Source organism: Saccopteryx bilineata, chromosome 11 (genome assembly GCF_036850765.1).
Source record: "Saccopteryx bilineata isolate mSacBil1 chromosome 11, mSacBil1_pri_phased_curated, whole genome shotgun sequence".
Classification (NCBI taxonomy): Eukaryota; Metazoa; Chordata; class Mammalia; order Chiroptera; family Emballonuridae; genus Saccopteryx; species Saccopteryx bilineata.
This window is the reverse complement of record NC_089500.1, coordinates 20,578,130-20,605,777: the sequence shown is the minus strand read 5'-3', so window position 1 is coordinate 20,605,777 and position 27,648 is coordinate 20,578,130. Positions and strand designations below refer to the sequence as shown.

The 27,648-nt window shown below is 46.8% G+C and overlaps 1 protein-coding gene across 1 annotated transcript; it reads left to right on the top strand.

Moving 5' to 3' along the window:
- The first annotated feature begins 1,122 nt into the window (after positions 1–1,122).
- On the top strand, positions 1,123–23,847 carry LIPG (lipase G, endothelial type). The gene is made up of 10 exons (XM_066247360.1): positions 1,123–1,462; positions 4,561–4,742; positions 6,373–6,552; positions 7,573–7,684; positions 12,625–12,846; positions 14,337–14,579; positions 15,249–15,369; positions 16,282–16,503; positions 19,122–19,226; positions 21,941–23,847. Exons 1-10 carry the CDS (start codon positions 1,366–1,368, stop codon positions 21,960–21,962), a joined length of 1,506 nt encoding a protein of 501 aa, XP_066103457.1. The 5' UTR covers positions 1,123–1,365; the 3' UTR covers positions 21,963–23,847.
- The last annotated feature ends 3,801 nt before the right edge of the window (positions 23,848–27,648 follow it).

Below are 27,648 nucleotides of genomic sequence, written 5' to 3'. Positions count from 1 at the left end.
AGCCCCGGGCTCAGCTCCGGCTCCCCTGCGCCCTGTGCGAACGGGCCAAGTTCTCCGGCACTCGCCATTCCGGCCCAGGAGTCCCGCGGGCGGAGCCGGAGAGGGACCCAATACGTGAGGGAGGAGCAGGGAAGCGGAACAATAAAGGCAAGGAGAGGGAGGGAAAATGATGAGAGGAAGAATCTCCTGAATTCCACTCAACAGGTAGTTGCGCGCATCTGCCGGGACTCGGTGCTGGTCGCGCGTCCGAGACCTCCCGGGCTCAGCTCCCAGTTCCTCTGGGGAGTGTTCCCTAGTATCCTCCCTGTCCGACACCCCCAAGGTCAGAGAGTGCCTACCACGTGGCAGAGGCCGCACTAAGCGCCGTACATGATCTCTTAGTTTCACCCAACATTTCTAAGCGGCAGAAACTGTTACCACGGGTACTGGAGACCAGGGATCGGCCTTGGAGAAGTCCAGTGGCTTGCGCTAAGTTTTGTAGCTGGTGGCGGAACGAGGACTCGGAGAAGGGACTGTGCGATCCTGACACTGCGGCCAAGAACTCCCAGTCCCTCAGCTCTGCCTGATTATTATTATCGTACCACACAGTCTGCACCTGTCGCGGATCTCTCCGGGTGGGAATGACGGAAGAAAAGAAGTACTAAAGGAGCGACCAGGTGGCTGTTCCCCATCCTTGGCCTGAGGCGCGGAAAGACCAATCCCGGAGCGGGGGTACCTTTACATCTCGGAGAGTACATACAACCTTCTTTCCCCAGGGATCGCGTCCCCAGGGGGCGCGGGGTTTCGCGGCAATGTCCCCCTGGGTCGGCAGGGGAGAGCGAAGAATCTGGAGTCCGGGACTGGGTACTAGGAGGGAGCGGGGTGGCGGGAGAGCGTGTCAGGCGGGGGAGAACGCGGGGCTGCTGGTGCGGAGCATCCACGTGGTGGGTGTGTGGCGCTTTCATTCAAACTTTGGGAGTCTCGGTGTGGCGTCAGCGAAGGTGTGACCAATCAGAGTCCGGAGAAGGGAATAAATTATGTAAATCACCATCTGGCGATGGGTCAGATGACTCCCATACTTTTAAAAACCTACCTCGCCTGGAGTTCGCTGTGTGACATTGGCGAGCCCGTGCTTCCCGGGAGAACTGCACCAGAGAGGGCAGACCTGGTTCTGGTTTAAGCCCCTTCACACTCCATATACCACCCCGCCGCTCAGTTTAGCCAAGTTTGCATTTTCCATCTTCAGCTGTCCAACGCCACCACTCCGGTGCCCACTTAGGGTCTTACCGGTTCAGACTGCTGGAAACCACAAAGGTGTTTTTTTTATTATTTTTTTTATTTTTTTTTTAAAGTCCTGTTTTACGGACTGTTGTGTGGCGGGCAAGGATGAGAAACTCCGTTCTTCTGCTCTGCCTGTGGAGCGTCTATTGTTGCTTTGCCGCGGGAGGCCCCGCACCCCTTGGTCCAGAAGGACCGCTGCAAGGTAACGTGCACTGATTTTTTATTACTCCCCCTCCTTCTTTTCTGTGCCGGGTCTCTCTTGCTGACCTTTTTTTGGTCCCTCCTCATTCCTGGGAAATCCTCCCTTTTCCGCTGCGCTATCCATTTGCTCCTCCTAATCAGCCTTGCAGTTCACTTGTTTTTTGGCGCTTCTGACGAGGGCATCGCTAGCGGGACATCCAAGAGGCCGCAGGCTTGGCGAGTGCGTTCGCTCGCTCGCTCCCTCTCGTCCCATCCACTTCCACTAAATGGGTGGGTCCCTAAATCCAAAGTGTCCAGTCAACCCAGTTGGCTGCCAGCAGCTCTTCAACCTTGTCCTCATCTTTGAACCTGGAGGTTTTAGAAGGAGCTCTCTCACGTGGCGCCCCCCCCCCCCCCCTTAATCTATCGATGCAGGTGTTTGAAAGTGACTGTGGCAGGGAGCACTTGGTGACTTGTGCTCTGAAGCTGCTGGCCTTCTCCCAGGTTGCTAGCCTCCTCCTCCTCAACTCTCTTTCCAACCCCCACCCTTCCTCTTCCTAGGTGCTAGTTTTTCTTCCTCCTGAGTTCTGCATGGTAGCCTCTTCCCCAGGAAGAAGTCTGCACTGGTGGAAGGAGGGTAGGGCCACGAGCGGGAGTGCCAGGAGAACCCTAAACTGCACCCCGTTATTTCATCTTCTATTCTGCTGACGTTTGCCAAGTGATGGTCCATACCAGCTTATGTACTGATGGTCGGGTTCATCTGAATGAATGGATGAATGAATGAGAAAGCCTTACTTTACTTACCATGTCCCCAACTCTAGTGCTAAGTAAAAGTGTGACTTAGGGTAGGTCACATCTCTAGCTCCTCTCCTGTAGAATGCTAACGTTCCCTGTTCTGCGATTCTGAGTATTTGTGGGCCATTTCATTCTTTCATTCATTCATTCAAAAGAAAAAGTATTTACTGCACGCCTGCTTAGTGCCAGGCATTCTTCTAGGAGCTGGTAAAATCCTTGCCTTATGGAGCTTACATTGATGAGAATACAGACAGAAATCTAATTAAAATATGGACTGTATTTTCCCATGTATAAGATGCACCCTTTTTTGAAAAATTCAGGGTCTAAAAACTGGGTGCATCTTATACAGTGGTTGCAAATTTTTTAACTTGTATTTCCCATTTTTTCACACTTGTTTTGTGCTCCTTGTTGAAGACAGTGATTCGTCATCAGACACAGATGAGGACAAGCTAGTGGATGGGAGTTTTGACAGTGATGAGGAGTTGTATAAATTTTATGATGAATAAAAATTGAGTTTAATAACTGTGTAATACATTTTTTTTCAAATTTTGGGTCCCAAAATTAAGGTGTGCCTTATACATGGGAGTGTCTTATACATGGGGAAATACAGTAAATGGTGTTCAATGTTATGAAAGGTATGGAGTGCTAGTGGGAGGTGGTGCAGATTTAATTGGTGGTCGGACTTCCTTTTTTAAGAATTCAAGAGCAAGGAACAGAAGGAGGTGAGAGAATGAGCTGTGAGGACATCTGGGTGAAGAACAATCAAACGTCCCAGAGTTTGAAGTGACCCAGGCCAAAGGTAGCTGGAATGAAGCTGGAGAACTCTGGGGTCAGAGAAGCAGCTGCTAAGGCAAACCCTTTATGTTGATACATATATGGGTTTATCCACCAGTCTGCCCCAGGAGTAGATTGCTTTGCCTTTTTTCCTAGAATTCTCCATCTGGTCTTTGGACTAGTGGCTATCTGGGTGGAAACTGGGGAGGTGTCAAACTAGTTCTGACTGTGGTTCAAATTTCTGCCAGTTGGACCTTTTGTTCATTACTTTAATGACACAGTTTTGCTCATGTGTATTTAGTTGCATTTTCTGGAATCCTATCCTTTTTACATCTGGTGCATTCACTATCACCCTTTCCATCCCCTGCCCCATTCACCATCACCCTTTCCACCATTCATTCTGGTCTTTCTTTCCGTGGTTCCATTTGCTTCTGAACTTGGGGATAAATGGCGCTCCTGGGATATCTTTTGGTATCTTTCCCCTGGTGACAAGAGAGTTTAACTTTCTGATTTCTTAGCCCATTATTGAGGGATGGTTTCCCAGCTGGCTGGAAGAGTGTTTGATGGGGCTCACTTATGACCATATGAAAGAGTGTGGTGATGAGAGCACCTAGTGCTGAAAGGCCACAGTCATATTGGCTGTGTTTTGGGAGCAAGGTTATCTCCTTCATGGCACTGTGTGTGAGCAGTGGAGCTGGAGAGAGTGGTTTTACTGCTCTTATGGTCTTCTCCATAGCTCCAGTCATTTATTTAACAAACTAGAAGAACTGGCACATGTCTGACTCTGCAGGGGGCACTGAGGATACATGAGGTTTTTGGAGTAAGTGCTGGAATCGAGTTGGGAACACTAGGACAAGCCCATTGTATAATGGATCAACAGCTTCTTACCTTCAATTCCAAACTCCAGGTCTCTCAAAACTGGAAAATTTGGTAACTTGTTTGACAGCAAGACCTGGCCTTACCTGACTTAAGCTCATTTGGCAGCAAAACTGACCTGAATTGACCCGAGGCTATTTTGTAATTTTCTCTTTTACCCTCAAGTGTGAGTAGTCATGCATTTCTCCACAGAATTATTAATGTTTGATTAATGGGGAATGCCCCAGACCCTGCTGAGGGAGTTATATAATACATGGTATATGTACCATAATGCCTTTCTAAAATCTGAAAATGTATTAATTAATTCTCCAACTCAGCTGGTCCCAGGCATTTCAGGGAAAAAACTGAGGACCCATACTCTAAAAATAGTCACTTGAGGGAAAGAAGAAGAACTTGTTTTGATAGGAAAGAAGAAAGAAAAGCAAGAGAGACCCATTTGTTTCAGAGTCACAGTAATTAATACTAGTTAATAATTAATACTCTTAAATTTAGATTAGATGTCTCTTTTAAAAATCTTTGCAACTCTTCTGGGAGGTAAGGAGGAAATATTCAGCAGATGTAAGAACTAAGACCAGAGGGGTTAAGTAACTTACTCAAGGTTATCTAGAACTACACCCCAGATCTCTCATTACTCAAGCCTGCTAGGTGCACCCAGGTTCTGTTCTTTCTCCCCAGATGAACTCCACAAATCCGAGGATGTCCAAGCTGCTACCAAATACTCTGTGAGGTTTAACCTCCGCATCTCCAATGACCCAGAGCATGAAGGATGTTACCTCGCTCTCAGCCACAACCAGTCCCTAGAGGAGTGTGGCTTCAACATCACAGCCAAAACCTTTTTCATCATTCACGGATGGACGGTGAGCCCGGGGAAGGAAGCTCTGCAGCTTTAGACCAGATTTAGTTTCTTTTGTTTTGGTTAATTAAAAAGAATACCGGTACTTCCAGTTTCCACTCTCTCTCCCCATCTTTTCTTGTGGGCTGCTTGTATTTCAGACAGCTGTGAAGAATGTAATGGGCACTTCGCCTAGGGGGCAATCTGGACTCCAGCAGGGTGGTACTTAATGTTGGCACAGCGGGCTTTCAGAAAGTGTCTCTCCTGAGGGTAGCAGCCCAGCTCCACTGGCTCTGAAGGATCCCTCTAATTACACTTAATTACATTGGTGAACCACTGGCTCACGGGGGCCACCCCTCCCTAAGAAGTGAGCTGAGCTGACGCAACTTGACTGGCTCAGAGAATCCATGAGGAGCCAGCTGGCCGGCTTGCTGGCTGCCATTGGCATGGTGCCCTCCTGTTTGCATAGAGATGGCTCCCTTTAAAGGCATTGGGGTTCTTTATGTGCCCTAGCTGAGCAATTCACATGGAAAGGTCCATGACAAACTTCAACAAAAAAGGGCTTTAACACTCAACTTCAGAATCTTTTGACCAGCGAGGGATTTATTCATTCATATAATGACAGTCTGTAGGAAAATGGCACTAGTAAGAGAGCAGGTTTCTTCCTGGGCTAATTGGGAGGGACATTCCTCTTCATAATGATGAGGAATACACATTTGTGACATACTTTCTGGGTCTTTAGGTCTATCACCAACTGTTGGGGTCAGGCCTGGGGGAGTTGGGGAGTAAGTACCTACCTAATGTGATTGAAGAGGTGATTCAAAGCCTGTCCATCTATCGTCATCCTCAGTCCACAATTAGAATCACACATTTGGATCTTTTTAAGGCTGCCTGTCAAAAATGCAAATATAAACAGCCTACAACTTACAAATGGGTTGCATTCCAGAAAGTTCTTTTGTAATCTGTTTGGAACTTGGAGTAGCAGTTTCCCATAGAAGCAAGATTGTAAATGGTGTTTGGGTTCCCAGCCCAGACACAGAAAATCTTTTTATCTAATAATGTGCTTGTGGATAGGTTTACAACTGAACCTTGTCACCGTTTATACTTTGTTTCTGTGGGAAAATGCATTCTGAGTTCTAATTTGGGATTCCTGGGACAGATCTTCCTTTCTCTGGGGTCAAGAAGGATGGCAGAGATGGGTTGTGGGATGGAGTCATTTATTAACTCTGCATTTGCCTGGGAGACACCATCTCCCTGCATCTTCATGAGAGAAGCTCATTCTCCAGGGCAATCCTTCCCAGCTGTGGTTGAATGATAGAGCAGGCCACTTGCCTGACTGTGACAGGGACTTAGGCTAACCTCAGGTCAGTATTGTCAGCAATGCATATCTCATAGTGGCCTTACAGGACCGTGGGACAGCAGTTGTGAAAGTTTTAATGGGGAAAACTGGGGATGTAAAGAGCAATGTAGATAAACACCTGCACAGAAATTCTGCTTGTGACTGGTCCTGCTCATGTGCAAATGTTTGGTCCCCGAGCAGTCAATGTGAGGGTTCTGGAATCAGCTGGGGATAGGATCAAAGAGCTGAATTCTACGTTCGTTAGGATTTTTGAAACCAAAAGAATTTTTTTTTATATGTCCTGTTTTCTCTGCAGATGAGTGGCATCTTTGAAAAATGGCTTGACAAACTCGTGTCTGCCCTGCAGACAAGAGAGAAAGAAGCCAATATTGTGGTGGTTGACTGGCTCCCCCTGGCTCACCAGCTTTACACAGATGCAGTCAATAACATTAGGACGGTGGGACACAGTGTGGCAAGGATGCTCGACTGGCTGCAGGTACCTGGGGATGAAAAGGAGTCACCCTTTATGAGCAGCATCTTGAACTCAAACCTTCCTAAACATAGATCAGACAGTGATATAGTAGATTTCAGATATCTGATCAAAATCTTTAGGACTCAAATTGTTACTGAATTAAGTATTGCTTGAGGTACTTGAAAACTGGAACTTTTAGAGTGCCTTTTTAAAATTGTTGATTTAGCTCTGGATTTCTCCTGTTACTTTATCTGCTAGAAGAAAGTTTGCCTTATAGGTCATTACTTTTTGACATTAGAAACCGACGCCCTCAGGTTGGTTGGGAATGGCCAGGAGTCGGGACCGGCTTGTAATTTTACAAACCTACTGAAGTCTGCTCTTGCTTCTGAAAGTTCCCTGTCCTGAGAGTGGGTAGGAGGTTGGTTCAAACAAATGTGGCTTATAGCCTTGCTTACAATATTAAGTGCGAAAACAGATCTCAAGGTCTTAAAATTCTGAACTCTCGAATAGTCCTTTAGTCTTCTGACTAGGTTGTTTTGTGGAGCTTGGTTCCTGAGCTGTGGAACCACCCCCCACCAGCAGAGTGCTCCATCAGGGTGTGATGCTTCAACTCTGGGGTCTCAGGTGGTGAGGATGCAGCTAGCTCCTGGGCTCAGAGGGCGAGCAAGGAGTATGCCGCTGCAGGCTGCAGCTAACACCTAGTCTCCAGTACATCTGGTGACTTCCTCCACCCTGCCACCCTTCCCCCTTCGATGCTGCCAGAAAGAATGAAAAACATGTAGGGGAAGGGTCAGGTATACAGCTGCTCGTCACAACCCGCTCCCAGTTGGCATTTGAAATGCTACCAACTCCTTTTGACCCCTTTTCTCTTACCTGGCTGCATCCCATCTGTGTTGCATTGCCAGCAAAGCCAGCCACGGCCCTGGAAATCTTTTGTCCCTGGCTCCTGGGTCTCCTCTGTCGTGACTGAACTGTTGAATTGTTAGTGACTCCGTGGGCTTGGGACTGCACTCTCCCCTCACACACTTTTGTGCCTTCCTGCAGGAGAAGGATGGTTTTTCTCTGGGGAATGTTCACTTGATCGGCTACAGCCTCGGAGCTCATGCGGCTGGGTATGCTGGCAACTTCGTGAATGGCACGGTGGGCAGAATCACAGGTGAGCTCGGCTTCCTGCACAATCAGCTGGTCCCCGGGCTCCCCCAGCATCTGACAAGCTGGCTTTTCTGAACCAGAGTGCCCTCAGATGAGCCATAGAGGGTTAGCTTTGGAAGAAACCTGGAGAACAGCTAATCCAGAGCTTCTGAGATGTTCTATTTAGTTATGAAACCCTTTTTTCAAATTGAACTTGTATGGCACCCCAGTACATGAAGCATAGAAGATATGTTCTCATCAAGGCTGGGTATCTGGTGGGCAGTGTTAGCCTTGCTGTTTGGGCCTTCCCCTTCCCCAGAGCAATCGCAAGATCCTAGAGCCCCAGTTTGAAAACCACTGGTCTGACCAAAAAACAGGTGAGGAAACACCCAGGGGCAAGCAGCTCACTAATGGGCAGAATGGGGTGGAGCCCTGGCCTCTGGGGCTCACTTCCCTGTGGCTCCACCTGGGAAAAACTCTAGGGCCTCCAGGGAAAGAGTGAGTGGTGGATTCTCATTTGAATTCTGCCTCTGATTTCTACTTCACCTACCAACAGCCTCTTGCAAATGTTTGGCTGGAGTATTTATTAGTAATAACAGCCTGTGTATAACGGGTGGGCCAAGTTTGCCTTTAAGGAGACCTTTCCGATATTGGCGCCCAGATTGTCAATAGAAAGTTGAGCTTTCTGGTTTAGTGAGCTTTTGAGGTGAGAGTTTGGGTTAAACCCTTTAATGACTGTGAGAAGTGGGAGAGCTCTCCCTACATGGGCCCTTAAACAGATGCACAGGCTCCCTCCAAGCTCAAATGAATGGCAGATTGTTGCCCTGAACCTTTACTCTCCTTCCAACTTTCCCTCTTTGTCTTCACCCCGGCTTTCCTCTTGCCCCCAGCATAGAAGGAAAGAGTTGATCAATTTTTTTTCTCAGCAGTGTTTTCATTTTGAAACAGGACTCAGGTTAGATGGGTGTTAATAGTTAAAGAAAGATTTAGTAAAGGCAGAATTTCAGGTTTCAGTACTAAGCTGGTGGGGTAGATTTTAAAAATATATGTATCTGTGAGGTGTTGATGGCCCTCTTTATAACATTGTCCTGGACTTAATTCTAATGTGCTTGCGTGTACACATGTGCACACACACACATTCACTCACACTCACACACTCCTTTAGGCCCAATTATTTGGTTCAGCATACTTTGAAAGTTTTATTTTTTTATTACCAAGACCGCAGGGCCTGAGCTAAGGGGGCAGTGATTGTGTGGCCACACATGACTGACTGCTCATTAACCCACTAGCGGGCAAAGCTGTTTGACCTTCAGTCACCCCAGGTCCTATTGTCTGAGTAGCCCGCATGCAAAGTGTGACGTTTGGAGCCGGGCTAGCCTTTCTGGTGGGGGCCAGCACACCCAGGCCCCCACCAGAGGGCCCTTGGCAACAGGGACAGGCTGCAGAGCCTCCCTTTCCTTATTTGTAACTCCAAAAGGAGATGGGGCTAGCGAGGGGCGTTCCAGCATTTCCCCAGTCTGGGTGGCAGCTGCTGAGATGTGGGCTTCGCTGGCAGCATGCTAATCAGTTCTCCTTGCTGTCTGCCTAAGGCACAGGCGGCTGCATGCCCTGAGCTCAGCCCCTTCTCTCTAGCCTTTCTCTGTGGAGCAGGGGCCTTGGTGAGCACGACAGGAAGGGGTGGCCTCTGTCCAGTTGCCAAGCAGCACCTCAGAGAGTATTTGCAGACCTAACATATGCTGTCATGCATGTCTGATGGGGGAGCCTGTGCATTTTCCTCTCCCTTCAGACTCCTCAGGGGCCTGAGGACCAGGTGGTCCCAACTGGTAAGAGGACCAGAGAGAGACCGTAGCTGGAATGGGGTCCTGAAGCCACTGCTCCTGCTGTGCAGAGGCCTGGGGCCTGTAGGGGACACCTGAACCCCAGTCTTGCTTGGATCAGAGAGCTGTGTATTGGGGTTTGTTCGGGTTCTCCCTCTTCGGCTCCTGAAGGAACTCTTTGATATACCAGGGAACAGGACATATATTTCTAATTGAACCTTTGTCTAGTTAGTTATAAATAAATAAGCAAACAGAGTCTTTCATTCATGCATTCATTCAAGAAATAGAATTAAGTGACCACTCTATAGGCTCTGGGCTAGATGCTACCTAATGTGTGACAGGTACTTCATGCCATACCTAAGTCACATAATACCTGGGCAAAGTGGGTCCTTTTGGCTCCATTTTACAGATGGGGAAACTATGATCCAGTGATAAACAACAGGCCCAATATCCTGTTAGGTACTGCACCCTAAGTACCAGGAGTGGGACTCAAACCAGGCTGTCAGATTCCAGAACCTGCACCTACCCACTGGGCAACACTTCCTCTCTCTGTCAATAGAGATAAAGAAGCTGTTGCAGTGCAGTAAGCTCTGCCCTGCCAGCCCAGAATGTAGAGGTGTTCCTGTGTGTACGCATGTGCACATGATTGTGTGTATGGTGTGCATGCACGTGTGTGTGTTACATTTGCTGGACAGAGCACTTTGAAGGAGTTAGACCAAATAAAAGAAGGGGTGGTTCTCCATCTTCTCTTTTTGGAGGAAATAAGTTCTTCCTCCCATTTCTGGTTAAAAAAGTAAATTGCGCAACTTTCCTCCAGAGTCTGTGGGCCCTGGCTTTGTGCAGGCCAGGTTAGTCTGGGTGGTGAAGGTTCAGCCTGGCCGCCGGCAGGCTCGGTGGGAAGCCCCCAGCCGCTTGCATTCCTCCAGCACAGCTTGGTTTCCATGGCACTGACCGTCTGGTGGAGACTTTTGTTCACACCAAGCAAGGAGCCCCTCTCTTGTGTTGGTTGCAGGCAGAATGTTCCTTTTTTTCCCCTCCAGAGGACATGGCAACAGGCAGGGAGAGGCTGACTGTGTCAGTACTGTGGTCCTTGCAGCCTCTAAAATGAGTCATCTGGGCTGTTCTAGGAGGACACTGCCTTTGTCCATCTTTCTTTTGGGTCCTGGGCTGGGAATGAGCCTGCAAACAGCCTGAATTCCCTTTCTTATATGTGTTTATCTAAACTTCTGGAAACTATTTAGAGTTCCAACCTCTACAGGTTTACTGTCCACTCTGGACAATAGCTTTGCCCCCCCCCCTTTTTTAAGCAAGAGAGACAGGAAGGGAGAGAGATGAGAAGCATCAACTCATAGTTGCATCACACTGATTGTTCATTGATTGGTTTCTCATATGTGCCTTGACCAGGGGGCTCCAGCTGAGCCAATGACCTCTTGCTCAAGCCAGCAACCTTTGGGATCAAGCCAGCAATCATGGGGTTATGTCTATGATCCCACGCTCAAGCCAGCAACCTCAAGGTTTCAAACTTGGGTCCTCAGCATCACAGGCCAACACTCTATTCACTGCATCACTGCCTGGTCAGGCTAACTTTACCTTTTACTTATCCCAAAATTCCTCTCTCAAGCCTCAAAATGTGCTATCTGGTTCTATAGCACTGGGTCTGGGATCCCAGTTCTGTTACCCATATTCTAGTTTTTATGACTGTGTTTCTCATGTTTGCTCCCTGCTTTGCTGTTTCTAGATCAGAGTTTCTCAACCTCAGCACTCTCCACATTTAGGGCCAGGTAATGCTTTGTTATGGGAGCTGCCCTGAGCATCATTGGATGTTTATCAGCACCTTTGGTTTCTACATGCTAAATGCTAGCAACTTCTCTTCCCTTCCCTCAACAGTGGCAACCAAATATAACTCCAGACAATGCCAAATGTCCCCTTGGGAGCAAAATCACTCCTGGCTGAGAACTACTCTTCTAGACTAAACAGACCCCTTCCTCTGCTGTATTCTTTCTTAATTTTTTCTCTTTGTGTCTGTAGGACAAGAACGTTCTAGGTTGGGTTGAATTTGGCTCCCATAATGATGTGGGTTTGGTAATAGCAGCTAGTTTTTACACTGACCAGCACTTAATCCCATATTATCGCACATGAACTCTTGAATTACGACATTCAGCTTCCATTTCATAGACGATACTGAAGCATGAAGTTTTTCAAAATCTGGCCCACTTTTAGGATCATTTGGGGAATAAATATATATTTCTGGGCTCCACATGAGACCTACTGATTAGAATCTCTAGGGGGTCAGGGAATATGCATTTTATAGTTTGCGAGTTCTTTTTTTTGAATGGTATTGCATTCACGTGGTTCCGGAATTAAAAAGTGGTAAAAGTCTCTCTATAGTTGCCACTATTGGCCCAGTTCCCTTCCTCCCCTCTCCATCTACAGAGATGCGCAAAGGTAGCCGGTGGCTGGTCTGCCCTTCGAGAGTGTTTTTGTAGCTACAAAGTACAGTCTGAATTTGTAACAAGCTCTTCAGTGATATTTGTGCTTTTCAAATGTGAGAACCAGTACTCTATACAGTGCCACTAGCCTGTTCAATTCAGAAAATTTGTAGGCTAAAGTGTTTTCTCTTCGTAGCTGCAAAACAGAGGAATTCTGGAGGTGTGGTGTCAATGTGTCTGGCACCCCACTCACCCTGGCCATTCCACCCCTGGCCCTGATTCATCACTAAAGAAAGGGGATGGGTTAAGTGCAAATATAAATAGCTCAGTTTGGGGAGACTGAGTCTTTTCTCCAGAAATGTAGGTAGCTTTGTTATTCTGTAAAAAGCCTGATGATATGAGGCTGTGGAAGGCTGTCAGTGGCAGAATAAATGGGATGAATGGTTTAGTTGCAGCCAGCCCGAGTTCTTTCTAGAACTGCTCCAGTTCTGACAGCCCATAGTTCCTCGGAGCTGTGTGTCAGTGTGAAGCTTGTGGCCAATTTACTGAATCAGCTGAGGTGTCAGGACAGGCAAAGGCATCAGAAAAAAGCCAGAGTTCTTGGACTGCAGGCACCATGCGTTCCGAACTGGCTGGGCTCCGAGGACAGTTTCTTTCTGCACACTTGAACCTGACTCAGCACCTGACACTGTTGGTCTTGGCTCCCCCTTCTGTTGCAGGTTTGGATCCTGCTGGACCCATGTTTGAACGGGCAGACATCCACAGCAGGCTGTCCCCTGACGATGCAGACTTTGTGGATGTCCTCCATACCTACACACGCTCCTTTGGCTTGAGCATTGGGATTCAGATGCCCGTGGGCCACATTGACATCTACCCCAATGGGGGTGACTTCCAGCCGGGCTGTGGACTCAACGACGTTTTGGGATCAATTGCATATGGAAGTGAGTTCCTTATTTTCTGCTTCAGGGGGAGGTTTGACTCAGTTATCGCATCTCTTCCTAAATCAGCCAAAGCTGCTAGTGATCTCAACCATATTTATTTCATTATTCTCACCTCCCGCCACAGTGGCCCTCCAACACTATCTGCCATTCCTCCTCCTACAAGCCTGTGAAGAGCCTCCCTGTGGTCTCTGCTCTGCCTTCCCATGCTTGGGGGTCCTGGCAGCATTTCTAAGCCTGGGCCGCAGTTGGCTCTCTCTGCTCTGATGCTGTGCCCTTGGGAGTTCTACTCTGTCCCTCAGTCTTAAAGCTGCTGCCCTCTCCCAATGTGATAATACATCCAAGTAGCCCCTGCAGGACTTGGAGGTCCATGCAGGGGGAGCTCAGCTCTGCCTGAAGGGATGGGAGGATGGCATTTCTTAAGGTTGGTGGTGTTAATAAGAAAGGGGTGGGGTGGCTTTAGCAAGTTTTTCTTAAGGTCCCAGGGTTTACTTGGACAATTGGCTTCAGCCTCTGGTTATAAGAAATAATGATGTTATTATGGGCTAGGAAATCCAAATTATATTTCTAACTTTGAAACCAACTGTGTGTGAGCCTGAGCAAATTCCTTCACGTTTACAGGCCTTCAGGTTATAGTCTATAATGGAAAGGATTGGACTAGAATGTGGTTGGCAAACATTTTCCTAAGGTGTCAGATAGTAACTACTTTAGGGTTTGCAGGGCAGAGTCTCTGCTCAGCCACTGCACTGTGCTATTGTTAAATGAAAGCAGCTGCTGACAGTATGTACACAAATGAGCGGGGCCATATTCCAATAACACTTTGTTTACAAAAACAGGAGGCCAGCCTGCAAGCCGTAGACCACTGAGCCCTGCACTAGATGGTGTTTGGCATCTGATCCATTTCCAGCCTTTTGTGACTGCACCACCCTATCAGGACTTGGTGACTCCTGCTGCACCACTGACCTTTATCACCCTATTTAGCACCTAGTATATGCTCTCTGATGCTCTTTATTGCTTTGTGTGTATTAGTGCGGTCTGCCCACTTGCAGAGCAAGGAGTTAGGCAGCAAGAATGGCCTGTAATTCTTCTACATCTTAATGGGAGCTTAGCACACACCAGGCATGTGTTAAGAATTACACAAATAAGAATACGAACAATAGTACAAGGAGTTTTGATTGATGAGGTGCACAGTACTTATTTTTTTTTAATTTTTCGATTACAATTTACATTCAATACTATTTTGTGTTAGTATTAGGTGTACAGCGTAGTGGTTAGAGAATCACACACTTTAAAAAGTGGTCCCTCTGATGTTTCAAGTACCTACCTGACACCATATATAGATACTGCAGTATTATTGGCTATCATTCCTATGCTGTATTTTATATGCCGGGAACTATTTTGCAAATACTGGTTTTGCACAGTACTTACTGAGTGAGTGAACCATGGAGAAGCAGCTCATCTTGCGTGTTCTCTGTCTTCCCCTCCCTCGTCAGCGATTGCAGAGGGGGTGAAATGTGAGCACGAGCGGGCTGTGCACCTCTTCGTCGACTCCCTGATGAATCAGGACAAGCCAAGCTTTGCGTTCCAATGCACGGACTCGAATCGCTTCAAAAAGGGAATCTGTCTCAGCTGCCGGAAGAACCGTTGTAACAGCATTGGCTACAACACCAGGAAAATGAGGAAGAAAAGGAACAGCAAGATGTACCTAAAAACCCGGGCGGGCATGCCTTTCAGAGGTACCCCTCCACCCCGCAGTGCCCCAAGGACAGTCTTTTTCTTCTTTCTAAATACCTTGTGGACCAGGGCACATTCCAGCCTGGGAGATTCTGCCAGCACAGTTAAAGCAAATCATTGCAAATCAGATTATGTTGTGCATGCTGCAGGAAAGTTAATCTTTAAAAACAAATGGTAGGGACTCCTTTTGTAATGTGAATCATCACTCCATGATTACGGTATTACTATCTTCAATCTCTCTTGCATTTAACTTTTCAAAGCTGTTTCATATTTGTTCTCTCATTTGATTGCCACAACAAATCTCAGGTAGGACCAATAGGAAATCAAAGTGGTATCTTGTCTTTTTATAATATAAAACCATAAGGGTTTGTGGGTATTGTGGATGTTATTTTACATGTGAGAAAATCAAGGTTCAAAGAGCATTGCTCCTTAATTCAAGGCTATACAGCAGGAAAGTAGCCAGGCCAGGAACCCCACAAGGTCTCCTGAACCCTAGCTTTAGGACTTTAGTGACCTCTACAGAACAAGACCATAGAGAAGCTAGCAGCTGGGCTGAACCAAAAGGGTGACAGTCCCTAAGAACTCAGTGTGCTGGTTGACTCAGTTTGGGTCAGGTTGCCCTGGGATGACAATTGAGGCTGACAGATGTCTTTGTTCTGCTGTCTCTGCAGTTTATCATTATCAGATGAAAATCAATTTCTTCAGCTACAAGAACATGACAGAAATCGAGCCCACCTTCCATGTTACCCTTTATGGCACCAGTGCCGACTCCCAGGGGCTGCCGTTGGAAATGTAAGTCTCTCATTCCCCTTGCTGGGGAGAGGACATACAGGTATGAGAATGAGAGGGTGCAGGAGCACGTGAGCAGCACAAAACAACTGGTCTGAGTGCCCGGGGAAGAGGTGGGCGGTTCCAGCGGCTGCTGCAGTCTTCTGTCTCCTTCCGCTCTCTACCGCAAAGCCCTTGACACAGATCATTTCTGGAAAGGAAGCTCCCAGGATTAATCAGAAGTGTGAGAAGCTGCTGCATCAGCTAGGCAGAAACTGCTGGTTCATTTCATACAATGCCTGACACCCAAAGCTTTAGGAAATCTGGAACGTTGTAAGCATCATCCCTGGACCATTTCTATAATAATTATCTGTTGGAGGGGCACAAAGCAATCTGTATATATATTTGTTGAGCACCCCTAAGGTACAAAACATCAGGCTGAATATGGCTGGGACTGCAAAGTAACATTTCAAAGTACAGGTTCTCAGGGCTCAGGGTCTAGTTGGGAGATCAGGTTTGCATGCACACACTCACACACACATATGGGGTGAGGCAAATGGAAGGAAGGGGCAAGAGGGGGCTAGGAGTTTCCTGGGAGACAGGTGCCTGTGAGTCGAGAGGAGGAGGATGCTTTTGGGGGGCGATGCGACTTCTCTGTGCCTTCTCATTCCTGTTCTTTCTTGGACCTGTGCTCCCAGGAAGTAGCATACACAGGAATGGTTCTGATGAGAAGCGGGGTGTTGTGGGTAAAGTTATCTCTCTGTCACCATGGAGATAGTGAGCTTCCACCTTGGTCCTGCTGGTGGGTTGTGGAGGGCAAGGGGGGCGACCGCGCTCTTGGTTTCTCTCTGGCCTGTGGGGAGCAGATGCTGCCGCACATCACGGCAGTTTTCCAGGTGGCCGGGGAGTAAGACCAGCTTTTCTCTTTCTGTGTAGGGTGGAGAAGATCGGGCTGAATGCCACCAACTCCTTCCTGGTCTACACAGAGGAGGACTTGGGAGATCTCCTGAAGATCAAACTCACGTGGGAGGGGGTATCGCAGTCCTGGTTCAGCCTGTGGAATGACTTGCGCAGCTACCTGTCTTCTCCGTCCCGGACCTCCAAGCAGGAGCTGAGCATCAGGCGTGTCCGGATCAAATCTGGGGAAACACAGCGGAAGTAAGTGCCCCATGACCCCTTCGGGCTCCAGGCGGCAGGGAGAAGGCGTGTGCCTCCGCAGTGGCCTCTCCTTTGCTAAGCGAGCACCTTCAAGCCTTACATCTCCAGAGCACGCGGGCTAAACACCAACACTTTTGCAAGGAAAACTGAATTTCAGATCATGTCCTCTGTCAGCTGTTGTGGTCTGATTGCAGGCACGGGGCCGAAAGGGGTGTGCAAGCGGAGGCTGCCAGCCAGCCCTTGTTCTGTTTGCCAAGCCCCGTGTTGATCCAGAGGAAGGGAGACCGCTCCTGGACGGGGCTCTCTAGGAGTGCTGCCTTGCTAATTAATCTCTGCTCTGAGGTCCAGGCCACCACAAGTCTTTGCTCGCTCCTGTGCAGAGCAAACCAGCATATCAAGTCCAGGGAGCCCCCAGTATGAGGTCTGTGGGAGGACCCAACTTCCCTAGCATCCTATTTTCAGAGCATTAGACCTCTCTTTTCTAGGCTGTGAGTCAAGGACATGGGGCAGGTCCTGACGTCAAGTCAAAGAGAATCCTCTGGCTATTTCTACACATCTGTTAACTCCAAGACTAACAGGAAAAGTCCAGACTTCTAGCTGTTAATGCTTTAAACCAGTGGTCCCCAAACCCCTGGCCGCAGACCGGTACTGGTCTATGGGCCATTTGGTACCGGTCCACAGAGAAAGAATAAATAACTTACATTATTTCCGTTTTATTTATATTTAAGTCTGAACGATGTTGTATTTTTAAAAAATGACCAGATTCCCTCTGTTACATCCGTCTAAGACTCACTCTTGACGCTTGTCTCGGTCACATGATACATTTATCTGTCCCTCCCAGTCCATGAAAATATTTTCTGACATTAAACCAGTCTGTGGCCCAAAAAAGGTTGTGGACCACTGCTCTAAACCATGCCCTGATTCCTGGGCAGGCTTCTTTTATAAGTAGAAGCCAAAGAAGCCTGGGTCCTTTGTCAAGAGAGGAGGGACCTTGGTCAAATCCTTCAGCAGACCTCTGGAAGGTCACGGACAGCCGTGGGGTGGTTGGAAACAGCCTCTGCCCTTTTTGTACCTCCTCCGGCATTTTCACTATTACAGTTCTTCATACGCCCTGTTTGTATCCATCGCCTCTGGCGCAGGTTGGCCCTGAGAGGAGTGGAGGCCCGGGTCCTTGTCTGGGTGATTTTGCTTTAGACACCTGTGAACTGGAGGGGATGCCAGCTGGGAGAGGTTGTTCCCATGAAGGCTGTGCTCTAAATAATTGTGTTTTCTTCCTTCTGGTGCTTGTAAGTACAACCTGTGCCGAGGGCTGTGGTAGCAGAAATATGACCATTTTATAAAATATTTCAGATATAATAAACCACCAGGATTTAACAAATATAGATGATTTTCCACATTGGTTTCATGTCCCACACATCTGTTGGTCATAGGGTCATGCTAATCACGTACCACCGAGCCGGGCAGCCCACATGATTCAGCTGTAAATCATAGTTGAAATGGTTATCGGACCACTGACTCAACCAGTGATCTCAGCTGTGCATTTCCCGAATCTTGAACTCACAGCTGAGTCCAGATACTCTTGGTGGTGGGTACTTATTCATTCAATTATTTACTTTATTAAGTGAGAGGCAGGGAGGAAGAGACAGACTCCCACAGAGGCAGAGACAGAGCCCCTACTGGGATCCACCCGGCAAGCCCCTCACCCAGCGATGTTTTGCCCATCTGGGGCCACTGCTCTGTTGCTTGGAAACTGAGTCATTTTAGTGCCTGAGGTGAGGCCATGGAGCCGTCCTCAATGCCTGGGGCCAACTTGCTTGACCATTTGAGCCATGCTGCAGGAAGCGATAAGAGAGAGAGAGAGAGATAGAAGAAGGAGGAGGAGAAGAAGAAAAGGAAGAAGAAGGAGAAGGAGAAGGAGAAGGAGAAGGAGAAGGAGAAGAAGAAGAAGAAGAAGAAGAAGAAGAAGAAGAAGAAGAAAGGGGAGGAGGAGGAAGAGGGGAAGGGGTGCAGATGGTTGCTTCCCCTGTGTGTCCTGACTGGGAATCAAACCCAGGACTTCTACACACTGGGCCCGACACTTTACCTCTGAGCCAACTGGCCAGGGCCACAAATGGGTTGGTGGATATTTATGAGCACTGTACTAGGGGTACGCTGAGTTCTACCATAGATGTAGGAATGCACAAGCAACTCAAGATGGTTCATGATGTGTTAAAATAAAACATTCATTATTAACACCATGCCCTAAGAAGTAAAGATAATAACAAAAGCCACTTGGATATAGGAACATGCTTTTCTATTAAATTGAGTGGTTAGGGTGTCAAGCAGTCAGGGGGCTTCAGAGAAGCAAGCAGTGTATTGGATAGACAGAAGGAAGAACGTGGAAGAGGTGTGATTAAAGTGGCATGAGCTGAATCTTGGAAGACTTCAGAGTAAGACATGGTTTAGAGAGCTTGCAGTTGCAGTGTGCAGTTCTGAAGGTTCTTGAGTCATGGTGTGGCATGATGAAACTTCTCTTTTCAACCTTGCTCCCTTTACCTTGGATCTAGAAAGCGCTGTCTGGCTAATGCACATTCCCCCCTAGAGTCTTGGTTACCTTGGTGGTTTCTTGTTCCTCCTAGATTTACCTTTTGTGCAGAAGACCTTGAGAACAGCAGCATCTCCCCTGGCCAAGAGCTCTGGTTCCACAAGTGTCTGGATGGCTGGAGAAGAAAAAACGAAACCAGGTAACCGGATTTTCTCATGTGTTCATGCAACACATGATAAATGGTCACTTAGCATGTGCGAGAATGGGGCAGGGCACTTGGGACATAGCAGTGAACAAAAGAGATAAAAACCCCTTCCTTTATGAAGCCGACCTTCTGCTGCAAGGAGACAGACAGACCAGGAACATGCAGGATGCCTCTTGTCCTACCTCACCCCATCAGGGCCACAACCCATGGTCCTGGTAGAATGTTTTTCGGTAACAAAGTCCCTGGGGTTGGTGTCCATGTACCATCTTAGACTGGACTTCTCTGTAGTGCCCAGGGCTGTGGGAAGTTCCAGGGTTCCCAGGTTGCTCTGGACACCAGGTTGGAGTAGGGAAGTTGAGGGGAAGGTAAAGGAGAACCACAAAGTATAGTTCCCCTTTTTTGGGTTTTCAGGAACCCAGATTGGTGTGGGTGGATATTAGTGGGCAATTCCCTCCTTTGTGAGAAGCAGAAATGCTCATCTGTGTAAGGCTGAATCGGACAAAAGGGTCATCTCGCTTCAGTGTCCCATTGCCCCATGCTCGGGTCCCTTCATTTGAGAACTGAGGAAAGCTGATAGCTCAAGCTGTCAGTGGGCACATCTGAAAGGGGAATTTGTCACACATCCTCTGCTGGAGAGGAGCGGGACCGGCCCAGCAGCCACCACCGCATACCCCAGTCGAGGTCCTAGATAATAATGCTGCTTCAGTGCCTTCCATACTTTATGTCATTTACGTGTATCCTCAGCCTCAGGACGTTGTGTTACTAACCTGTGTACAGTTGGGAATCTGAGGCTCAGAGTGTTTCAGTCACTCCAGTTCCCCAGCTGGTGGCAGGGGAGTGAGGATCAAGGCAGATGGATTTACTCTTGAGCAAGTAAGTCCCGTTTGCTCAGATAAATCACCTCACCTTGATCTGGGTATCAATTATCAAGCAGCTGCACCCATGCCGGGGTCCCCTGTGATTAACTGCCAGCCCTACGGGCCGGGCTACGTGCCAGTCGCTCTGTCTCCTGTTCAGGAACATCAATGTGACCACAGGCTCAGTGATCACAGGACTTGTAGGATTCTGAAATGGCCCATCTAATTAAGTGACTCGGTCTAGGCTCATACAATTTTGTGCTATAACAATACTTTTAATTTGGTATTTAGATTTATACCTGTCCTAGTGCTTCCTCATATATTAACTTCATTGGTCTTCATAACAGCCATGATGCTCAAGAAGGATCGCTGTTTTAATGATAAAATATCTCTGATGAGAGATTTTTTTTACTCCAGACTTCTCTTGTAACAGTTGAGAATACTATAACTCATCTCCAACTACCTCTTTGATTTAAAGCAAGCTGTCCTTTTCTTCACCCTCAAAGGAACAGAAAACAATAGGAGCCCGAGTAATAAGTGAACACTAGGAAGTCATGACATCCCTAGATGTGTGTAACACCTTCAGTGTTCTCTGCTGACATGGATACTGCTCACCTCTTCTCTGAAAAGGAGACTGAGGTTCCGAGAGGTTCAATAGTGAGTTAGTGTATCTGAGACTAGAATCAAGATCTTTTGATTCTGTCTTGTCTGCTCCCTGCCGTTCTATAGTTTCTCTTGTGTTTCTTTTTTTTTCCTTTTTTTTTAAGCAAGAGGAAGAAAGATAGTCAAGCAGACTCCTGCATGCGTCTCAACTGGGATCCATCCATCAACCCCCATATGGGGCTGATGGTCGAATCAACTGAGCTATTTTTGACACCTGAGGCTGATGTGCTCAGATCAACCAAGCTATCCTCAGCACCAGGGGGCTGACGCTCTATAATTGAGCCACTGGCTGCGGGAGAGGGAGAGGAAGGGGGTGAGAAGCAGAGGTCACTTCTCTTGTGTGCCCTGACTGGGAATTGAACCTGGGACATCCATCCACTGGGCTGACACTCTATCCACTGAGCAGACTGGCCAGGGCCTGTCTTGTATTTCTCTCTCTCTCTCTCTTTTTTTTTTTGTATTTCTCTGAAGTTGGAAACGGGGAGGCAGTCAGACAGACTCCCGCATGCGCCCGACCGGAATCCACCCAGCACACCCACCAGGGGGCTATGTTCTGCCCATCTGGGGTGTTGCTCTGTTGCAAACAGAGCCATTCCAGTGCCTGAGGCAGAGGCCACAGAGCCATCCTCAGTGCCCAGGCCAACTTTTCTCCAATGGAGCCTTGGCTGCAGGAGGGGAAGAGAGAGACAGAAAGGAAGGAGAGGGGGAGGGGTAGAGAAGCAGATGGGTGCTTCTCCTGTGTGCCCTGGCCAGGAATCGAACCCGGGACTCCTGCACGCCAGGCCAATGCTCTACCACTGAGCCAACCGGCCAGGGCCTCTTGTATTTCTTGATCAAGAAGTCAAGAGGACTCACTAGTTCTCCCCACAATCATGTGTGTGTTGTGGGTGAGTATTATGCTAAGTATGTAAAGGCCAACACTGCTATGTAGTGCGAAATGCTATACACTGAGGTGTACAGAGCTAGGAACCAGAGAGGGCTTCCGTGCGGTGTTTCTGAAAGTGAAGCTGTGGCTTGGTGGCAGAGGGGAGGATAGAGGCACTCAGGACTTTTCCCGTTGGTTCTGGAAGAGAAACAGGAAAAGAGTCTGGTTTGTAAGACAGCTTGGTTGTGAGATGAACAGGATGCATCCTCTATACAGGCAGGGGGGTTCGCTGAGTGAACTAACAAACACCTGTTTCCTTTCAGGCAAACTGTGGAGCTTCCCTGAGGGTGCCAGCAAAGCCTCCCGCCCAGCCTTCCAAGCACATGGAGGAAAGTTACTGCTGAGGACCCACCTGATGGAAGGACCCCTCTCGACCTCGACCTTGGAGCACAGGGAAGAGCCTGTTTGATGCACCCAGGACCTTGCTTCCTATGACAACTGGGACTTCTCACCAGAGGGGACCATGCACTGCTTTTCCTGCTGCTGTCCTAGAATAGCTCTCAGGCCAGATCTGTGTGCAAACCGCCAAATGCCTGCATCTCATGTGCACGCCGCCGGCTGCTAAGTATCAGGCTTTGCCTGATGGGGTCCACTGGCTCTGAAGTGGCTCTGCGTGGAAGGCTGTCCACCGTCTGGCCCGACTCGAGCTATGATGAGAGGCCTTCCCGCTGGGAGCTGACTCACGTCAGGATGGCAGACCTTTGTCCTGTTTGCCCAGAGAGGGTCGGTCTGGGTGATGCTGAGGCCCTCACTGCTGGGGTTCAGTGAGCTGAGCTGCACTGGTCAATATCGGTTACTTTTTTGACATTCTGTCCTGCTCCATAATTCACTCTCTAAAGCACACATCTTTGGCTTTTTTCTTTTTACTTTTTTTGTTGTTGTTGGACGTTTATTAAGCAATTAACCTTAATGGGGTTGGTATTTCTAGACCCCCTTTAAGTTTAGATGATCCATGAAAAGACATGTGATAAAGGCACAGGGAGCATTGAGTGGGGGCTAGAGGATGGGAGAGTTGAGGAGCCTCGGGCTTTCAGTGGTTTCTACCTATTTATGCTTCATTAACATGGGCATTCCTCCTAAGAGTGACATATTTAATCACCAGCAAAGTAGCAAGCAGGGTACCGTATGTGCTGGGGACAAGAATGGTGGCCAGTTACCAGGTTTGCTTGCTTTGGAGCAAAATGTCTTCTGTTCAAGAAGATGGTAGGTATTACATATGTTATACATATCTTTTTATCCAGAACCATCACCTGTCAAACAGCTGGTACTACAATTTAACACAGTATTTTTCTTCCTTGGAATACCTTATTCTAATATCAGCCTCTTGACTGTGTTGAACCTCTTAGAAAAACTTCCCATTCTTTATTTGAATTAATATACATGATACCTGACAGACCCTTATTTACTTTCCAAAAGATTTCCATGTGGCTCATCTAATTAGAGATTAACAATAGGAGGTGAACAGGGAAGCTACCATTATCTCTGTTTTATAAAAACTGAGGCTCAGCAAAGTTCAGCCACATGTCTAGAATTATATACCAAGGTGGTGGGGGGGCCAGGTGAGGATCCATTTCCTGGAGGCAAAGTCCATGGTATGTTCATCTCTGCAACATCATTGAGATTTCTAGAGCCATTTTGCACCAATTTGCCCCAGATATGACAAACGGAATATTTTTCAGAGCCATTCATAAAACCTTAAGCCCTTTGATTAACACATAACTAGGAAAACAACTATGCCAAGGGGTCGGGCTTTTTACAGAATCTGTCTCATGCCAAAGTTGCATCCTTGTTCAATGACAAACTTCAGAAGACATAAACAAGGCAAGTTTTAAGTCAAAGTCTTTTCTCAATCCAATTGTGTGCTTCCTCTGTTTCTTCTGCGATTGCTTTCTAGCCAAAGTGGAGCCTATGTTACTAACTGTGCCTCCTGGTCACTTCTGACCCGTTTTGAGTAATGGAAGTCTTGGGGACCAAATCCTCAGTGGGTCCTATATTTATACATTTGGCTTGAAGACTTACTGTATTTGTATATGATGATGCTTTTTTTAATGCTATGCAGAACATTATTTATTTCTCAAATGTATGTAATGTATAAAAACAAATATATGGCTAGTTTTTAACTCTAAGATTAACCAGTTTCAAGGTTAAAAAACTTTTAATAGTAAAAAAATAAAAAATCTACAAAATTCTTTATGGTGTGGCAACTCAGTTCTTAAAATTCGAGAAACTTATATCTGCTCGAGCTTAGGGTTTGACAAAAAGTTATGTTAATAGAAGATCTAGTTTCCATTTGGTATAATATTGGTGGGAAGTGGACAACAGTGCCTTTCACCAAAGAATAAGAAGTAAAGTTATTTGGATAACAGTAGAAATGCCTGAAGGTGGATGTTAGGAGGAAGAGGGAGGGTGGGTGGACATTGGGGAACATTAGTGAGGATATAGGTTTGGTTGCACAGGATCTAGATAATAGTGACTTAAACCAGATAGAAGTTGATTTCTCTATTGTTTTAACTCAGCTTAACATCAGAAATAGATAAGAAAATGAGAATAAATCAAACATTCAAGAAACTGAAATGCTAACCAAAGATTCTTCTTGACCCCATACATTTAAAAACTCTCATCAAAAAAGTTTTATTGGGAAGTTCTATCAATATTTCAAGGAACTTTTTCCTGATGCTCCTATTATACATTCTCACATTGTTCCATGCACGTTCCCTTCCCTATCCCTCAAGCATTCCATTTTCCACATTTTCTTGACTTTCCACTCCTTCAATCCCAGCTTTCATGTACTCAGATAGCTGACTTTTGCAGGGATTTGTTGGAAACTTTTAACTGAACTCAATCATGCTCCTGTATCAATGACTAGTAGACCTTTAACCAGTGCAGAGTTATTTGCATTGTAAAAACAAGATTTGGGGCACTGATAGTTTCCAACCTTGATTTCCCCTAAAAGTTGTTTTAATTATTCTAGGTTATTTGCATTTTTGTATGAGTTTTAGAAGTAGCTCTTCAGCTCTGGTCAGTTGACTCAGTCAGCCTGGCGTGTGGATGTCCTGAGTTCAATTCCCAGTCAGAGCACACAGGAGAAGCTATCATCTGTTTCTCCACCTCTCCCTTCTCTCTATCTCTCTCTCTTTTCCTTCTGCAGCCATGGCTCAGTTGGAGCAAGTTGGCCCCAGGCACTGAGGATGGCTCCATGGCCTCACCTCAGGTGCTAAAATAGCTTGGTTGCTGAGCAATGGTCCCAGATGGGCAGAGCATCTCCTGAAAGGGGGCTTGCCAGGTGGATCCCAGTTGGGGTGCATGTGAGATTCTGTCTCTCTGTCTCTTTACTTCTCACTTAAGAAAAAAAGAAAACAATCAGATTGTGAATTTTTACAAAAAGTTTGCTAAGGTTTTGGTAGGGATTGCATTGAATTTGTAGTTATGTTTGAGGAGAATTGATATCTTGAGTTTTTCAATCCATCTTTGTCAGTTCTAATTTAAATTACACTTTTTATACCAAATTTTTTATTTTACTGCTTAGCTTTCTCCTGATAAAGTGATTTCTTCAGGGTGCTATATGGCTTACTTTCTCTGAATATATGAAAAATATTTTTGGATAGAACAAGTTTAAGCAAATATATAATTACTTATTTATGACATTTTAATTTTTAAAATGTAAAATTTGAACATTAAAAAAATACAAGATACCACTTTAGATGGTAGTGGATGGGGGGCACTCACTCATTCCCCAGATGTTGAGGGTGTTGGCAGCTGCTGGCTCCCATCTGAGCCTCTCTAGGAAATGCCCTCAGCCAACCAAAGGGTTCAAGGTCAGAGCTCCTTCCCAGGGGCAGTGCACTAGTGATTAGGCCCCACCTCCTTGCCTCAAGACAGGACACTGCTGAATGGCTATAGGAGATGGAGGGGTCACCTGAAGCCTGCCAGTCCTTCTGCCTTCCCTCCCCAGGGATATTGATCCTGACAGCGCCTCCCTGTAAAAGTCCTGCAGGTAAATCTCCATCTCAGACTGAGTCTGTTCCCCAGGAAATTCAGCTGAAGACAGGTGTTTATTTCCCAGTCGGTTTGCAACTTACTCTAGGGCTTAAAGGAGTGTAGCTAGAGAAGTCCAGGTCAAACGGGAAGCCAATGACCACTGGCCTGCTATCACTTCTGCTTATGGCTAAAGGCGCTTTCCTCACTCACACGTGCTTTCCCTTTCACAGTGGCGCCCTTTGAAACCACCTTAACCTTGGGAGGAATTACTCAGCTACTTTCCCTTTCACAGGTCACTATCATCATTTGAAGTCACCCTGACTGTGGGAGGAGGGGAAAGCTCCTGGCAGGCTTCTGTCTCCGCAGTGTGGCCGGGACATGGATGACACCGTGGGAGAGAGAAGGGAAGAGGGAGACTCTTGCAGGCCAAGTGAAACTGAACAGAGAGGCCACCCACGGCGAGTGGGATCACAGAGCTAGGAGTGCCCAGGGGAACACCAATGGAAGGTGGAGAAGACTCACTTTGTAACTTTTTCAACTCCCATCCCAGAGAGGCGGGCTGTGAGATGGGAAGTAGAAGGAAACAGTACCAAAAACTATTACAAAATTAAACATTGTGATACTCAAACACATTTTTATTCTCCTATTGATGCTGTTGAAACCCATAGCAGTCAGAACTGACAAGTGGGAAGCCAGGATATTAGCCCACATTCAATCTTCCACCTTGACGTAGACCTTCTCCTACTCTGTCCCAATATGTGCCTCATGGAATCACTCCGCATTTAAAAAAGTTAAAACAGGGACTTTAATCTTGGGCTAGCTAATATAAGCCAGTTTACTTTATACAAAGACATATTTTTGTACATTTAATTATATAACAATGACTAATAAATTCATTGTGGTATAAAGTCTCTCTCATTTTATCTTTTCAGCCATTCAACTAATACTTTCAGTAAGTATTGTTGTGGACATATGCAGAAGGGAAAACTCAAGTTCCAAGAGGTCAGTGGCTCTTGGTCCCTCAGTAAATAGATGCTTTTGGACTTAAACTTAGGTCTGTAGACACTAAAGTCTGTGTTCGTTCCTTCCCTTACAAATACTAAAGAAAATGACCTTTCCAGCCCTGGCCGCATAGCTTGGTTGGTTGGAGCATCGTCCCGAAGTGCAGAGGTTGCTGGTTTGATCCTTGATCCAGGCACATACAGAAACAGGTTGATGTTCTTCTCTCTCTCTCTCTCTCTCTCTCTCTTTCTTCCTTTCTCTAAAAATCAATAAGATTAACATTTTAAAAATAAAAAAAAATAAAGAAAATTACCTTTCTGAAAACTCCTATTGTGAGTTTGTTTGTCCTCTACATAAACCTGAATGTTCTATTATGAGCTGAGGCCCCCTGCTTTCTTTGAACAGATGATCATTTCACAGTTTTCTCATCAGAAAATGAGCAATGAAGAAATCATCTTTCTGGCTCAGGTAAGTGGAAAATTAGGAATCGCCAGAATTTCCAAACCTGCCCAACTGGCTTGCGGTTGGATACTAGAATTATGTACATTGATGAATGGCCTAGAGGTGTTTTACCAGCAGAACCATCTCTCCTAGTGAGTGGGGACACCATCTGAAGGGAGGAGTAGCTATAGAAACAGGAGTATGGAGGAGGGAGAGGGAGGTGAGTTCTGGATGCTCTCCAGCTTTACTCAGCCAGGCAGACCCAGAGGGTTCTGGGAGCAACAGAGGACCCAGCATGAAACCAGGCCCTTTCCAGTCCCATTTCAATTAATCCTCATTGTGCTGCTATGAGATGAATTCCTCCTTTATTTCAAACACGAGGCTGCACTTCATTTCAACTGAAGTACAAGTGTCCTGTTATCACAATCTAGTCCCAACTCCTGTTCCTCAGTAAGTTTGCTGGCAGAGAAATCTTCCGAAGGAGACTGACTGGCTTAGGCTAAACATTCTGTTAAATGGATTCACGCTATGATATAAATGACTATGAGTT